General features: G+C 52.0%; 1 protein-coding gene across 4 annotated transcripts in view; it reads right to left on the minus strand.

Moving 5' to 3' along the window:
* Window positions 1–3,585: 3,585 nt before the first annotated feature.
* Window positions 3,586–15,874, minus strand: part of DKK3 (dickkopf WNT signaling pathway inhibitor 3) — a 47,383-nt gene continuing 35,094 nt past the window's right edge. For 2 of the 4 annotated variants that reach the window (XM_082478142.1, XM_082478141.1), the window contains 4 exons: window positions 8,624–8,716; window positions 7,372–7,516; window positions 6,009–6,165; window positions 3,586–5,288 (listed from right to left, as the gene is read on the minus strand). In XM_082478142.1, coding sequence (XP_082334268.1) covers window positions 4,967–5,288; window positions 6,009–6,165; window positions 7,372–7,516; window positions 8,624–8,716 — 717 coding nt within the window. In that variant the 3' untranslated portion in view covers window positions 3,586–4,966. The remainder of the gene's footprint in view (window positions 5,289–6,008; window positions 6,166–7,371; window positions 7,517–8,623; window positions 8,717–15,874) is intronic. The other 2 variants (XM_082478144.1, XM_082478143.1) reach the window with 1 other exon arrangement.

Here is a 15,874-nt window from a genome sequence, read left to right on the forward strand (position 1 = left end):
TAGGTTCATTTGTGTCATATTTTAGATTCCACATATAAGTGATATGGTATTTGTCTTTCTCTTTCTGACTTACTTCACTTAGTATGATAATCTCTAGTTGTATCCATGTTGCTGCAAATGGCATTATTCTTTTTTATGGCTGAGTAGTTTTCCATATGTACCACATCTTCTTTATCCTTTCATCTGTCAGTGGACATTTAGGTTGCTTCCATGTCTTGGCTATTGTAAATAGTGCTGCTATGAACATAGGGGTGCATGTATCTTTTTGAATTATAGTTTTGTCTGCATATATGCCCAGGAGTGGGATTGCTGGATCATACGGTAATTCTATTTTTAGTTTTCTGAGGAACCTTCATACTCTTTTCCACAGTGGCTGCACCAACGTACATTCCCACCAACAGTGTAGGAGGGTTCCCTTTTTTCCACACCCTCTCCAGCATTTGTTATTTGTAAACTTTTTAATGATGGCCATTCTGACCGGTGGTACCTCACTGTCGTTTTGATTTGCATTTCTCTAGTAATTAGCAATGTTGAGCATCTTTTCATGTGCCTATTGGCCATCTGTATTTCTTCTTTGGAGAAATGTCTCTTCAGGTCTTCTGCCCATTTTTTGATTGGGTTGTTTGTTTTTTTGTTGTTGAGTTGTCCCATCCAAATTTTATGAGTGTTTCTCTGAAAGTTCCTCCCATAGGTTTTAGCCAAAGGAATAAGTCTAATATCCCCTGCCTCACAGGAGGTCAGACAGGGAAATAACCTGTTTTCCAAACACTGCCATCTCCCAAAAGGGGCTTTCTTACCACCTCTCTCGTCATCTTTATATAGGGCAATTGAGTTGCTGCTGCTGCAGCGGCACCTCTCAGCCGCCCCTGTTATGAGGTGCCTAGCTCCACAGCTGTTGGCCCTCTGACTTTGGAAACCCAATCTGGCTATCAAAACATAATCTCTAATCTAGTTGCATTTCTTGACTCTCTGGAGGGGATGCACAGACTACAAGAATACTTAACTGCCCTTTATCCCACGCTTCCCTCCCACCACAGCAGGCTCCTGGCTTTTCTCTTCAGCTCTCATCCTTCTGCCCTGCACCCCTTTCTCCTGATCGTGTCAAAAGCGCAAAGAACCAGGCTAGGGAAGCTAGAAAAGCCAGACCCTGGGAGGAGTAAAGAGGGAGCAGGAACAGAACATGAAGAGGGGAAGCTGGGAAGAGTCAGCAGCAATCATTGTTGTTCCATCACAGTCCTCTTCCAGTTTAGTCTAAGGCCATGTGGGTGGACAAGCCAGCCACTCCTCTGGGCGGAAGGTGGGGCTCAGACTTGGAGCCTGCACCACACCCAAACACTTCATTTTCTAATCATCTTGCTTTCCCATTGAGGGTGGGAAAGAGGGTGGGTTGGGATTCATAAAGCTGCACGTTGTTCCCCTTTTAGTTGTTTCTGGCTTCAAACAACAAAGACTAACAGCAACTTTATCTGTCATATTGCTGGTTTACTTTAGAAGGAGTCCAGAAATAGTTGACAGAAGGGCTGCTTTCCTCCTCAACATCATCAAGGACTCAGACGTTTATCCTTCTGAGGTAAGTAGAATAACGGCCGACAAAAGATGTCCATATCCCAAACCCCAGACCCTCTGAAAATTTACCTTACATGGCAAAAGGGACAGCAGATATAATAAAGATTAAGGACTTTGCCATGGGAAGATTATTCTGGATTATATATGAGTCACTGGAAGTGAAAAACCTTTCCCAGCTGCAGAGATGGCACCAAAAGACCCAACCTGTTACTGCTGGCTTTGAAGATGAAGGGGGCCATGAGCCACAGAATGAGAGCAACCTCTAGAGGCTAAAAAGGGCAAGGACGTGGTTTCTTCTCCAAAGCCTCCAAGAAGGCAGCCCTGCTGATGGCCTTGATCTTGATCACATGATCCCAAGATGGCTGCTGCAGCTCCAAATGTCACATCCTAAACACCTGTGCTCAAAGACAGGCAACCAGGGAAGGGGGTGGAGGGTGGGGACATACTTCCTGTAGGCCTCTTTCCTTTTGTCACTCAGGTAAAAAACCCTTCCCAGAAACTCTTTGGCAGCCTTCCCATTTCCAGGGACAGAACTGGGTCATGTGGCCATCTCTAGCTGCAAGTGGGGGCTGGGAAAGCAAGTGTCCAGCTTTTTCAGCCTCTGTGATGGTGGGAGAAGCACAAGAGGGCTGGGATTAGCTGTCACGTAATTGAAATGACAGCATCTACCGTGGCTTCCTTGGCAGGAACTCCGGATCTCGGGAAGGGCAGGCAGGAAGATGCAAGTACCAAGCTCCACCTAACCTTTACCACTTTCCACTTAGAATCGTGAGTAGAGGAGATACACCAGCGTGTTTATATGTGAATTTCAGCCAAGAATTTTGCCAAGCATCTCATGTTCTTACATTTTTGTGGCTATGATGACAAAGTGGAACAAGATAATATACCTGCATATAAGCTCCATGAGAAAGTGACCTAGTTTTTATCTCATGTGCCACTGTCTCCCTGGCACCTAACATAGGGCCTGACATTTAGCAGGTGCTCAATAAATTTTTGGATGAAATAATTTTCAGCCTCTTCTCCAAACGCTCAAATTTACCTTGCCTTCCAGCCACTGTGAATTACTTGCAGTTCCCCCTATATACCATCCCTCCTCCTTGCCTCCCTCCCTCTTCCTGTAGCCCAGAATGCCCTCTCCTATTCCTTCTGTCCTCCTGATATACTATCATCTTTGAAAGCCAGTTTCCACGCCAGCTCTCCCAAGCCACGTGCTCCTTTGAGGATCCCGTAACGCTCTGTTCAGATATCGGGTTGACTGCTTTCATTTTGTCAGTGCTGAGTTTAGTGTATATCTCCCTCATTAGGCTGTGATGCCTTCAGGGTAGGACCCTATCTGGATCAACTTGGTACCCCTAGTGCGTATCACAGCACCTGGTTCTGAGTAAATATCTGTTGAGTAATAAAGATGTAGAGTGGTCTTGATGATTCTGGACATTGAAAACAGCTAATTTTAAGAGATAAACTTGTCAGTATATCCTGGGCATACTGTACTAGATATTGTTTTGACTTCTAGCTCTATCAATCACTTAATCTTTTTGAGTCTCCATTTCTTCATCTGTTAAATGAAGAAAATACTCATGGGTTCAATGAATATTGAATTAATATGGGTAGACTGTCTAACCTGGTGTCTCTCAATCACCCAGGTGACCTTCATATATAGTAGTTTATTATTATGGATTATGATGCTCACTGAAGATCTTACTGTGTTTGGCCCAGAACTGCATTTGATTAAAGAAGCCTCCCCAGAAAAGAGGCATACACATTCCATTTACTCTTTCAGAGACAATGAAGCACTGACACTCTTAAGGACTAATTCCCATCCCAAAATGGTTAACATTTCTAACATATTTTGATGCTAAAAGAGGTATGCTTCCATTGTCTGGAAAATTTGCTTTATGGAAGAACTTTTTTTTTTCTTTTTGGACAATGCAGGTCATTTCTATTTTATTTTTTCTGGCTGAAAGGGCTTTATATTTATTCAAAGTCAAAAGGAAAAAGAAGTCCAAGAGCTACAAAAGAGTAGTTTAAGTGATTTATGCTTGATTTCTAAATGCAACATGTGTTTATACATAATTTAAAACTTGAAGAAAGCATGCTTATACAATTGTGTGTGACTTTAACATTTAATAACTCTGAATACATGATGGAAACAGTCCATGACACTTGAAAATATTTATAGAACAGCATACAATTCAGTGCTCTTAGCTTGGATATTACAACCATATTTCACAGTCTTGCTTGGCTTGATTTTTCTCCATGCAGTCAATAATGGTCTTCAATTGCTGGTAAGTGATTTTGCAAATTTCATTTATAATCCTGGCCCTAAGATTACCTAAGTACTGTTTCTGGCACGTTAACTTACATATTATGCTCCGGTCATGTGTACCTTCAAAGTTACTGATATAACTGACTGCCACAGGGGACAGTGTCAATACCTCTGTCTCCACTGGAGTGATGGCCACCCACACTGGGGAGAACGCTGGGGAGCATGCTGTTTTTCTAACAGCAGAACTTCTTTAATCTTACAGGGATGTGTGAACTAGTTTGACCTTAGTTCCAGATGTGCCTCAAAAAAAAAAAAAAAAGGAAAAATCTCATTCTTTATCCTCGTAGGGGGTACTTTTGGTGGCACTGAGGCTGGTGGGGAGAGCACTGGGCTTGGAATCACACCTGGGTGACATCCTGCTCTGGTCTTCACTAGCTGTGTGACTTGGCAAGCCACTTGACATCTCTGAGCCTCCGAGATCCTGACAGACGGGGAGACCAACGCCCCCTTCACCAGGCTGTGGTGAGAGGACATGACACTGCTGCCCTGGCACAGAGGTAGGAGCTGAGTAACACTGCTGAGAGGATGAATGCAGGCAACGCTGAGTGAGAACGTTTCACCTGCAGCAGCTGAGGGCAGCGCTTGCCTGTGCCCATGGGGAGAATGGCATGAAAGAATCACTTGTTGCATTTTCGCAGGTTTACGTTTGCAAAGCAGGGCATTCTTCTCCACGTGTTTGAGAGTCAACATTTCCCCAAAACCCATCGTGGGGAAATTCTGCATTCTTTTCCATCCCCTCCCCTCCAACTGTTCTCGAGGCAATGTCATACAAAACGAAACGTGTCGTCTGCCAACCAGCAGAGGCGAAGTGCTACACTTCGGACCAGTGTAGCAGCCCTATTCTACCTTCAGCCTCCCACACCCTGGTCTTCCCCGGACACCAGAATGGTGATGCATGGGGGAGGGGGGTGGGTGCTGGGCAAGGGTGCAGCCCCTCATGTTGTTTCAAGCCAGAGGGGAAAATGTACTGGGAAGAGGGCACGGAAAAAAAGCCTGGTGAGCCCACACCTAGGGACACAGCTGGGGAAATAAATTAACTACTTCTGTTGCATGTCTACCCATAGAACAGTGGGTCTAAATCTCCTCTCCCTCCAGCAGCTCCGAGGCGGCCCCGAGCTCCCTGAGAGCCATTTCCACTGACAGGCTCCTCTCCAGGTTCTCCAGCTCCCGGCGCACCTCCTCGATGAAGCCGCCGTCTTCGTACTCGTCCGGGACGTCTCTGGGCACCAGGTTTGCTCCGTCCTCATCGCGGCCCCCGACGAAGGTGGGCTTGCACATGTACACCAGGCTGTGGCTGCGGAGGGAGGGACAGGGGCGAGGCCCAGGCCCCCAAACTGAGGCCCCGCCCTCTGCACGAGCCCAGCTCACTTTCACGGCACCTCCTCTAACATCCTGCCTTAAAGCAGATGCCGAGGGAGGGTCACCTTTGGAGAATGTGCTCCAAGGTGAGCTCCCCCACGTCTAGCCACAGGTCTGTCCTCCTGTCACGGACCCTCTCTGGCAGCCCTGAGGACTCCGGGGTCTGAGAGTTTACAGCCCCCTGCCCACCCGGGCCCCCAGGCAGCAGCAGCCCCTGCTGCACCTGTGGGGAGCCCTGGGCCTTGTGGGCCGGGGCCAGGGTTCTGTCTGTCTCCCCAGCCACCCTGGATTCTGCTGGGAGAGAAGGCGGAGCAGCGGCTGCTGAGTGAGATGCGCACGGAGAACTTAGCCTCTGAGCAGGCCTGGTGCTTCACGTCTCTCCACAGCCTCTACTCTGCTGGCCACTCTCCCGGCTCCCCTCCTACCTCTCTGACTGCACCTTCTGTCTCCTCTGCTCTTTCATTGCGCTGGGCCTGGGCTCCCTCCACACGCAATCTTTTTTAAGGTCATCTACTGAGGAGGCTTCAACCCTCACACAGATGAGCCCCAATCTGTACCCCTGGCCACACCTCCTGAGCCCTAGTCCTATAGATCCGCTATTGGACCCTCCATCTGGAAGACCCAAGGACACCTCCAACTAAACCTACCTTAAATTAAATCCACATCTTCCCCCCACCCTGCTCCTGCTCCTGGGTCCCCACTGGGTGGCACCTCATTTGCTCTCAGCCCCCGACAGAAAGGGCAGGTGAGACCTCACCTCTGAGGCTGGCAGAGGAGGCCACTGGCACATGGGCATCGGTCCAAAGCTCCATCAGGCTCCAGCTCCCAGGTGATGAGATCCAGAAGCCGGCTGGCAGGGTCGTGGCAGAGCTCACCCTCCACGGGCAGGGGTGTGCACACAGGAAACAACAGACCTGGAACCAGCTGAGGGTTACCCCTGTACCAGGCAGGCAGGCACCAAAGGAAGGAGCAGAGAAATGGGGTGCAGCCCCCCAGCTTCCACCCTGAACCCCAAAGTGGAGGTAGGGATTGAAGAGGTGGAATGGTAGGAAACCAGAATGACGGCATGGGCTCAGGAGGGAACAAGCTGGGAGGGCTGGAGCAGTTAGGGAGGACTGGCTGGAAGAGGTGGTCTTGGGCTGGGTTTTGAGGCCAGAGGTATGGAGAAATTAAGAGTGGAAAAAGGCACTGAAGTTTTTTTTGGAGGGGCAGGAATTACTGTAACAAAATATGTGTTCAAAGAAAAAAAAATCTGGAAGGATATAGATAAGACCTTTGCTTATCTGTATCTTCCAGTTTTCCTACATTGAAAACGTATTATTTGTATAATTAAAAAATGAAAGTAAATATGTTTATATGTATATGTAGAAAAATAGAAAAAAAAAAGGCTGGAGCACAGAACCAACAAAGGCCTGGGGTTGGGCTGGTGAGAAAGGTTGGGACAGCGAGATTCCCAAATGGGCCAAGGAGTAGAGAGAAAAGGAGGACAGGTAAGCTGGACCCGGCAGAGGTCTTGGAAGGCCAACTGAGGAGTGGAACTGAAGTGACAGGACAGGAGCAACCGCAGCTCCCAGAGGAATCATACCCAGGGAGCCATGTCCTTGAGGAAAACTGCTGGGGCAGCAGGTACCAGGTGGACGAGGGGTTGAAGGAGGGGGTAAAGGGACGGTTTCAGAAACACCCGTGGATGGGGAGAGCACGTGAGCAGACCTCACCTGGGAGGGGCAGTGAGAATGGGAGACGGGAGTAGAAGGGGGCCACTCGCAGGAAAGCGGACCAGAGCCAGGTGCTACCCTGAGGCCTGGGGAATGGGTGGAGTGGGATGGGGAGGGGGTGCCCTCATCCCACCCATCTGGGGGTATTCCTCCCTCCTTGGGCTCATGCATCCTGAAGGAATTTAATTTCTAGGCATCACAGGGGGAAAAAGAAAAAGAGAGAGAGCTGGTCTTCAGCCCCGGGCAGAAGTTGTGGCGCTGGGACACATACCAATGAGCATTGGGGACCCTGCCTAGGAGAAGGTCCCTGAAAAGGTGTGATTGGCATGGACGGGGCCCCAGGAGGCCCAGTGTGCTGGAGCTTGGGACAGGGCTTGTCCTGCCCCCAGAGGGGAGCCCACCCACCTCTCTGGAAGGCACAGCACAGCCCCGGCTGGCAGTCCTTCTGGTTGTCGCAGATGGTCCCGTTGCCGCCTTTGGTGGCCGTTTCGGTGCAGTGACCCCAGACGCACAGCTGGTCTCCACAACACTCGCTGTCCCGAGTGCAGAGCTGCAGCGGGAAGGGAAAACACAGGCGGCTCACAGACCTGAGGGAGCCCAGCTTGTCCCTGCCCCCAATCCAGAAGCCTGGAGACAGCGCAGGTCGGCTAACCCACATCCTCCTACTATAGACAGGAGGAAACCGAGCTCCTTGGTCTGGGGGTGTCTTAGGGAAGTCGAGGGGGGTGGAGATGGGAGCTGGGCAGGAAACATGACACCTGGGGGAGTCCTACGCAGCTTGAGATTTTATAAAGGATGGTTGCATCTTTTCGGTTCCCCCCCAGACTTGGCCTTGCCTCCTTTTCATTAGGTCCCTAATTAACGGTCAGGAAGGAAGATGGCTTATGGCCCACAGACGCAGGCAGCAGCGTGAATCTGAGCAGCTGATTAAATTAAGGCCCAAGCCTGGGCAGCCACATGGACAGGAGGGCACTGGGTGCCTTGGACCTGGGGTCGCACATGTGGAGTGGTGGCACAGAGCAGGCCAGGAGCTGCCTAACCACAGGTGGGGCCAGGCGGGGCAGCAAGAAGCCCTCTATTTTCCAAACTTGTTATTGTGCTGTGTTATTGCCTTAATAACGAAAAGGACCAGAAAAACCCATATATGGCTTTGTCCAAAACATCTGTTGGGCGGAGGGAGTGTCACTCTTTCCCGGCTTCCCGCTTCTCTCTGGAACCTCCATCTGGAACATGCTCTGGCTTCTTCCTGGGCCTCCTTCTGCCCTCTCTGAGCAGACTGGGAGAAAGATCTGGGGGGGTGGGTTGCCCCTTCCCTGCCCAAGGGCTGCCGTGGTGTTGCTGGCTGCGTCTACTGGGATGGTCTTCCCCAGGGAAGGGGCAGGGTGGGGCCTCCTCTGTCCTCCCTCCCCATCTCTGGTATCTATGAGGTGGGCAGGGTGACAGCAGGTCTGCAGATGGCTTCCTGGTCACCCCAGGAGTCAGCCCCACTGGGCACCATGGACTGGCTGTTCCAAGTGTGGACACGGTGGGGCCCCATAGGAGGCTTCCAGGAAGCCCAGCTGAGAACCGGGGGCCACTGGCCTTCTCCCTCGGGTCCCCTTTTCTGGGCCCCCATGGCCCTGGCGCTGCAGCTCTGGGGGCCTCTGGGCACACTCACTGTCTGCTGGTCCCGGCACGGCTGGCAGGAGTACTCGAAGCTGGAAAACTGGCAGTACCTGCCAGGTCCACAGTCCTCATCAATGATGCACTCCTGGGAGGGAGGGAGGGAAGGAGGGGAGGAGAGGAGAGGAGAGGGGAGGAGGGAGCAGCTTCATCAGTGAAAGGCAGATCAGCTGACTCGCGGTGCCCTGGAAGGGCCAAGCCCCACTTTATCCCGCAGTCTTAGCCCACAGGAATGAGAGAGCCCGCCTGGCTCTCTCACTTCAGCATCCACTCCCTCCAGGCTCGCGGGGCCCTCAGCCACCCCGCACGCCCGGGCTTCTGCCCTGCAGGATGCCACACCCAGTGCGCGCAATCGAGTCTTCGTGCAGCCCTCCCCCTCACACACCCGGGATGGGAGCACAGAGACTCAGAGCCATTCCTCAACGAGGAGCAGATGGCTTTAATAAGAAGAGCGAATGAGTTCCAGGCCCAGGTGGCTGCACAGGAAGGGCTGGGGTCCCGGCCCAGCAGGGCCCTGCTGACAGTGAAGGGAAGTGCTGCAGAGGCTGCGCAGCTGGGCGGCTGCCGGGGGGCCTCCTGAGGCTCCTGGTCTGGGGTCCACGGCTGCCCGGCAAAGGCAGCTGCCAGCTTTGAAACCCGAGGAGGGTGCAGCTGGCACTCAGCCCTCCAGCCCAGGTGCCTTCTCATGGCTGCCAGCCCTGCTCGGCTGGACAAATGGGGGAGAAAGGGAGAGAAGGGATCTGTCCACCCCGAGGCCCGAGGCCCAGGAGAGGGAGGCCACCAGAGAGGCCACTGCGGCCCGGCCACGGTCGCCAGTCACTGGCAGGAGCAGGGCTGCTTTAGCTCCGGGCCTGCTGTCAGGCTCAGGCCCGGGGCTGGCAGCTTCAGAGGCAGGGAAGGGCGGCAGAGGCGAGAGGCATAAGATCCACCACTGCCAGCCCGTCACAGTGCAGCCCCGGCGGGCTCAGCGTCCCCGATCTACCTCGTGGCTTCCCCAGCAAGCAGCAGGGAGGCCTTACTTGCCCCATGCTATCAACCTGGAAACTGAGGCTCAGAGAGGCCAAGGGGGCCCCCCAAGACAGAACAGCTATTCATGGCAGGTGGACCCTCTCCACCACCAGCCCTTGGCTGAGGGGGCCTAGGGCTCCAGATGCGGCCGTCAGGGACCCACGGATGAGGAACTCTCCTGAGGCGGGTGTCCTGGGGCCCCAGCAAACCTTATGGAAGGGTCTGGGGGAGGGAGGGACCTGCCTCTCCGCTCTGACCTGGGCATGCTCCATGCTGAGAGCAAGTGTGGAGCCCGATCCGGAAAGGCCTGGATGGGCAAGCCTTGGCCTAAGTGGCCTGGGCTGGTCCCTACCTCTGCTCTGTGAGCTGAGGCACCAGTGCTAATGGGTATGGACAGGAGACTGTGAACAGGGTCTTCTAGGGACCCCCAGGGCCAGAGCATGTGTGTAGGCCTGGGGGTCAGCAGGGAGGCTCTGGCCAGGCAGCCTAGGGAATGAAGCTTTGTCCCTGGGAAGTGACAGGTGTCCCCAGGCCAACACTGCAGGCCTGAGAAGATGGGTATTTGGTTCAGGGCACCTGCAGGCTTGGCCTCTGCATAGGAGTGTTGCAACTCCAGCCTGGCACTGACCCCCAGCCTGGCATACCTCAGAGCATGCGGTCATACTCTGTTCACCAAGCAAGGCTCACCCAGCCAGGAAGACCATCAGTCCCACTGGACACCATCTTCCCACAGCCCCCCTCTGAGGGATGACGGGGAAGAGGCCAACCTGGAGACGTGGTACAAGTCACCCCCATGTGCCAGGCTCTGTGCTCATCAGGGGCTCCAGAAGGAACCAGGGCTGACACCCAGAATAAGTGAAAAGTAATTTAAATCTCTACTGTAACTTCTCAAAAAGTGACAAGGGTAACCAAGCAGGACCCAATGGGGCCTTCCTGGGACAGACCCTCACCCCCACCCCATGTCCTCCACCTGCCTCTTGTTTGTAGAAAAACTTTAACCTCCTAGGCCTTCCCTGAGTTCCAAAGAAAAAATTTAATCAGAAAAGTGAGAAAATGCAGAACCAAAGGAAAACAGTCAAGCAAGACAAAATGGTGATAGTTTAGCCATTAAACATGTCCTTGAGCTGTTTTGCAGATACTGAAACCCCCAGCAGGTGGAAGAAGTTAACTGTATGCTGATCACAAGCCCACAGACCCCAGGCAATTGGAACCACAAGACTGATGATGTTGACTCCCAGTTACCTTCCCACCCATCAGAAGAAAGTCTGCAAGCTCGTCATGCACATGTGCAACTCTCTCCCTCAACCTGTCTTTACAAACCCTTCCCTGAAAGCCATCGGGGAGTTGGGATCTTCTGAGCTTTACTGCTTGCTTGGCCTTGCAACAAACGCTGCACTTTCCTCACCACAACCCGGCATCAGTAGATTGGCTTTACTGTGTGCAGGCAAGTGGGCCCAAGTTTGATTCAGTAACAAAAGGAGAGCACAGGGCTCCCCTGGTGGCGCAGTGGTTGAGAATCTGCCTGCCAATGCAGGGGACACGGGTTCGAGCCCTGGTCTGGGAGGATCCCACATGCCGCGGAGCAGCTGGGCCCATGAGCCACAACTACTGAGCCTGCACGTCTGGAGCTTGTGCTCCGCAATAAGAGAGGCCGCGACAGTGAGAGGCCCGCACACCGCGATGAGGAGTGGCCCCCGCTCGCCGCAACTAGAGAAAGCCCTTGCATAGAAACGAAGACCCAACACAGCCATACATAAATAAATAAATAAAAAGAAGCTTAAAAAAAAAGGAGAGCACACTGCCCGGCACCCCGCAAGATGACCTACAATTGCTCTTCTCTGGGTCTCCCCAGCGTCCCACTCATCTTGGCCCACGAGCCCCCTCCCACGGCTCTGCCCGAAGTTTCCGTCACCACGGCAGTGCAGCAGCTCAGCAGGCAGGGTCTGCCCTCCCAAAAGGAATCGATCTTGTCCCTGTTCCCAACCCAGCAACCCTAAAAGGTCAGCTGTTTTTACTGGTGAGAAAACTGAGTCTCAGAGGGGCAGAAGGGCCGCCCAAATCAGGGGCTGAGCTGGGGGCAGGGCACTCCATCTGTGTGACCCCAGAGTCCATAATAGCCTGAGAAGCCGACAGGTTTGTAAGTAAAGCACTCAGCCACCGCGCCTTCCTCGACACAGACTCAACTCAGCCAGTTAAGCCAGAAGCATCCTGACATTTCTTCCAAAACAGAATAGCAAGAGCATGGGGTGGGTGGGGGGAGGAGGGAGGGAGGGGTAGAGGGCCCACAGGTATCAAGGCCCTTCTCTGAACCCGGCCACATTTTGAAGCATTGGGATGCAAACGTGAATAGGAGAAGGCCTTTGCCCTCAAAGAATTTATCATTCAATTACCAAAAAAAAAAAAAAAAAAAGCAACCCAGCAGAAAAGAGAGAAGGGTATGAACAGACAACTTACAGCCAGTGAAACTGCTTTGTCTCTTCACACAGAAAAGATGTTTGATTTCACCAATAATCAAGGAAATGCAACTTGAAAGAGCAGAATACCATGTTTTCACTTAGAACAGAAACAAGAAGTTTGATACTATCTGCGGTAGGCAGAATACTGCCCCCCCGCCAACGTCCACACCCTCATCCCTGGAAGCTGTGGACATGTCATGTTACATGGCAAGGGGACATTAAAGTCACAGGTGGAATTAAGGGTGTTAATCAGCTGACCTGACATAAGGAAAGAAGCCTGGATTATCCAGGTGCACCCAGTGTAACGGTAAGGGGCTTTGCACATGGCAAGGGGCAGCAGGGTCAGTGTCAGAGCAATGCCACATGCAAAGACCCTCATCCCCAGTTATCCAGACCTAACTGGCTTTGACTGTGGAAGGGCCATGGGCCAAGGATCAGTATTTCTCCTAGACCTTCCAGAAGGAGCACAGCCCTGCCAATACTTTGATTTCGGTCCAGTGAGACTCCTGTTGGACTTCTGATTTACAGAACTGTAAGATAATAAATTCCTGTTTTTAAACCACTAAATATATGGTAAGCTGTTACAGCAGCAATAGGAAACTAATACATTGCATAATATCCCATGTTGGTAGGGATTTGAGAAACTGAGCATTGCCAGATGGCAATTTGGGGGTAATTAAAATTGAAGTAGATGTTCTTTGCAGGCAATTCATCAGCATCTATCAAAAATGTAAATGCATAGATCCTTTGACCCAGTAATTCCCCTTCCAGGTGGCTATCCTCAGAAACACTCGTCCATATGTGCAAATATCCAAGTACAGAGATGTTTAAGGCTATACATCAGTATAATATTTGTAATCCAGAAATAATGGAAATGCCCAATAAGAGGGGACTGATTAAATTATTGTACAATCATTCCGTGGGAAAATGGCACCAGGCAGACATTAAAAAGAATGAGGTAGTTCTTTGCACTGTGATGTTTACAATCCATCAGTAAGTAAAGCAAGCAAGTGAAAGAAGCATGTAACCTCACTCCTGTAAAGCAGAATAACAATACATGTGACACGCGCCTGGACCCAGCACAGCGCCTGGCATGCGGGGGCACCTGATGGATACACGCTGAGTGGATGAAACCACTTGTATGTTACTGGGGCAAACAGGCTAACAAAATGCTGCCCGTTAGCACTGATCTGGGAACCAAAGCAAGAAAATATGCACATTCCATTAACTTGGCTTCTCATTCCCCCAGAATCCTGTAGACTTGGAATTTTTACTACATACTTCCCCTTCCAGATCTTTAATTTAAAATATACGAGCTGTGGGGGCAGGGGCGGACTTCCCTGGTGGTCCAGGGGCTAAAAGCCCGTGCTCCCAGTACAGGGGGCCTGGGTTCGATCCCTGGTCAGGGAACTAGATCCCACATGCCGCAGCTAAGAGTTCGCATGCCACAACTAAAGATCCCGCATGCCGCAACTAAAGATCCCGCATGCTGCAACTAAAAGATCCTGCATGCCGAAACGAAGATCCCACATGCCGCAACTAAGACCCGGGGCAGCCAAATAAATTAAATTAAAGAAAAAAAAAAAAGATATGAGCTAAGAGCCCCTGCTGTTCACAATTCTCCATCAAGCAAAGAACAGGTTCATCCTCAGGAATATCTTCCTTTCCCTAAACTGACTCCTACGCAGAACAAAGCATTCCCTACAAAGTCACAGTGAAGCAATTAATTTTTTTCTAGGTATGGAAAAATTTTTGGCATGGAACCTTGCCAAACACTTTTGAAAAATCCAGATACACTAAAGCAATGGTTTCCTTTGCAGACATGTTTCTGCTACCTGCCAGAGGCTCTGGCAGGTTAGTTCAGCATGACTGACCCCCAAGAAAGCTCGGTGCTTCTGTGTTAACGGTCTGCCGGCTCGCTTATTGTGGATGTGCATTCCCAGCAGCTAGAAATGCTAGCGATGCTCTTTGAGAATTGTGATTATACTGGAAACCGTGGAACTTCCAAGTGTAAAGAACCCCTAGAGGCCAAAAGAGCAGAAACTGAATTCTGGTTTTGCCACTTCATAGCTGTGACCTATCTCATGGGGCTGTGAGAATGCCAAAAAATTTTTAAAAAAGAAAGAAAGAAAAGAAAAGAATGAAGGGGTCATGTGAGCACCACGGAGCAGGTGGGATGAGGTGCTGGGGTGAGATGACAAGCTGAGCCTACACCAGCTGCCCACGGTGTTCTGGCACAGGCCCAGGCACGGCCGGGTCACTGCTGCCGCCACTCAGCACCAGTTCTCCTGAATCCCCCCAGCGCGGGCCTTAGTACCCACACTTCCCAGATGTGGAAACTGAGATTTAAGGTGAAGGATCTGTCCAGAGTCACCCAGCCCAGACGTGGCGTTGCGAGTCCAAGCCAGTGGGTCTGACCCTGAAGACAGGATCCTTCCATCTCCCCTCCTGGGAGGATCACCTCTCTCCCTTCAGCACCAACCAGTCTCCTGTGCCTCAGTCCCAGCTTAGCAGAGCCCGCCTGGGACAGGGCCCCAGGCCCCACACATCCCCGGAGACTCAGGGCCAAGGCCACGGCCCGTGGGCGTCTGGGCCTCAAAGCTGGGTCACTTAGAACCAGCTTCTTCAGAGGCTCCTCCGGTCCTGGCCACTCGCTGTCTGTCCCCGCTCCTCCCTCCCATCCTGGTGGGGAAGGCTGACAAACAGCCTAGAGGCCTGCCGTCAGGGCCGAAGCCGTTCAGAGGACGGGGTCTTTGTTGTTCTGAGGACGGAGCTATGTTTAGAAGGCGCTCCGCACAGCATTCTGCTCAGAGGCCGGCGGGGAGGCGGGGCTGGCAGAGAACACGCTGGAGATTTGGCAGGATGCTAGGCCGGGAAACGGCCCTGGCACTTCGACACTACCATGAAATACTGGAAAATGGCAAAGGAGCCATTCTGCGTCTTTGATTTTCCATTTCAGAGTTTATCAGGGGAGGCAAAGGAAGGGGGAGAAAACAGCACAGGAACCCCACGAGGCCTTCCTCGGCTTCTGCGTGGCGAGCGGCTGGGGAGCTCAGCTTCTTCTCTGTGGCCCTCCTGCTGCCACACTTCGCTTCTCACACTGGCCAGGACATGTTGTCCATGGTCCCCGGGATCCAGACATTCTTATATCGAGAGGCCTAAAGGGGGAGGCCACCAGGGGGGCCCCTGCCAGGGCTGGGGCTTTCCACAGGCTCCTCTCAAGCCCATCTTCAGGGGAACCAGCCAGGACACATGAAATGAAGGCCCAGGGGACCTCCAGCAGCTGAAACTCGCTGGCCCTTGGAGCTACACCCGCTGCAGCAGGGAAGGTGCAAAGAGCACCTGCTGCGTGCCAGCACCTGCTTGGGCTTCCATGGCTCTCTCTATCCTCACAGCCCCGTGACGTCACTTCACATCCCCCAGCATGTGCCTGGCGCAGAGTTGCCATTCAGTTAAAAATACATAGATGAACCAAAGACCAATCTCCACTTTGCAGATGAGTAAACTGAGGCTCAGAGCCCAAGGTCATCGATGGAGTTGGAAACACTAAGATGTAAACCCAAGTCCATCAGACCCCCAAGCTGAGGCTCACTGACCTTCCATCACACCCTGTTGCCTCTGAATACCCAGGTACAGGTTGAATTATGCTCCCCCCAAATTCATATGTTGAAGCCCTGATTCCTAGTACTTGTGAATGAAAAATGTTGCCTTCCATATCAGTAAACAAAGGATGTTGCAGCCATCAAGCCATCACATTACAGCTGCCCGGAACCATGAGCCCT

The sequence above is a fragment of the Balaenoptera physalus genome (assembly GCF_965194825.1).
Source record: "Balaenoptera physalus genome assembly, chromosome: 10".
Taxonomy (NCBI): Eukaryota; Metazoa; Chordata; class Mammalia; order Artiodactyla; family Balaenopteridae; genus Balaenoptera; species Balaenoptera physalus.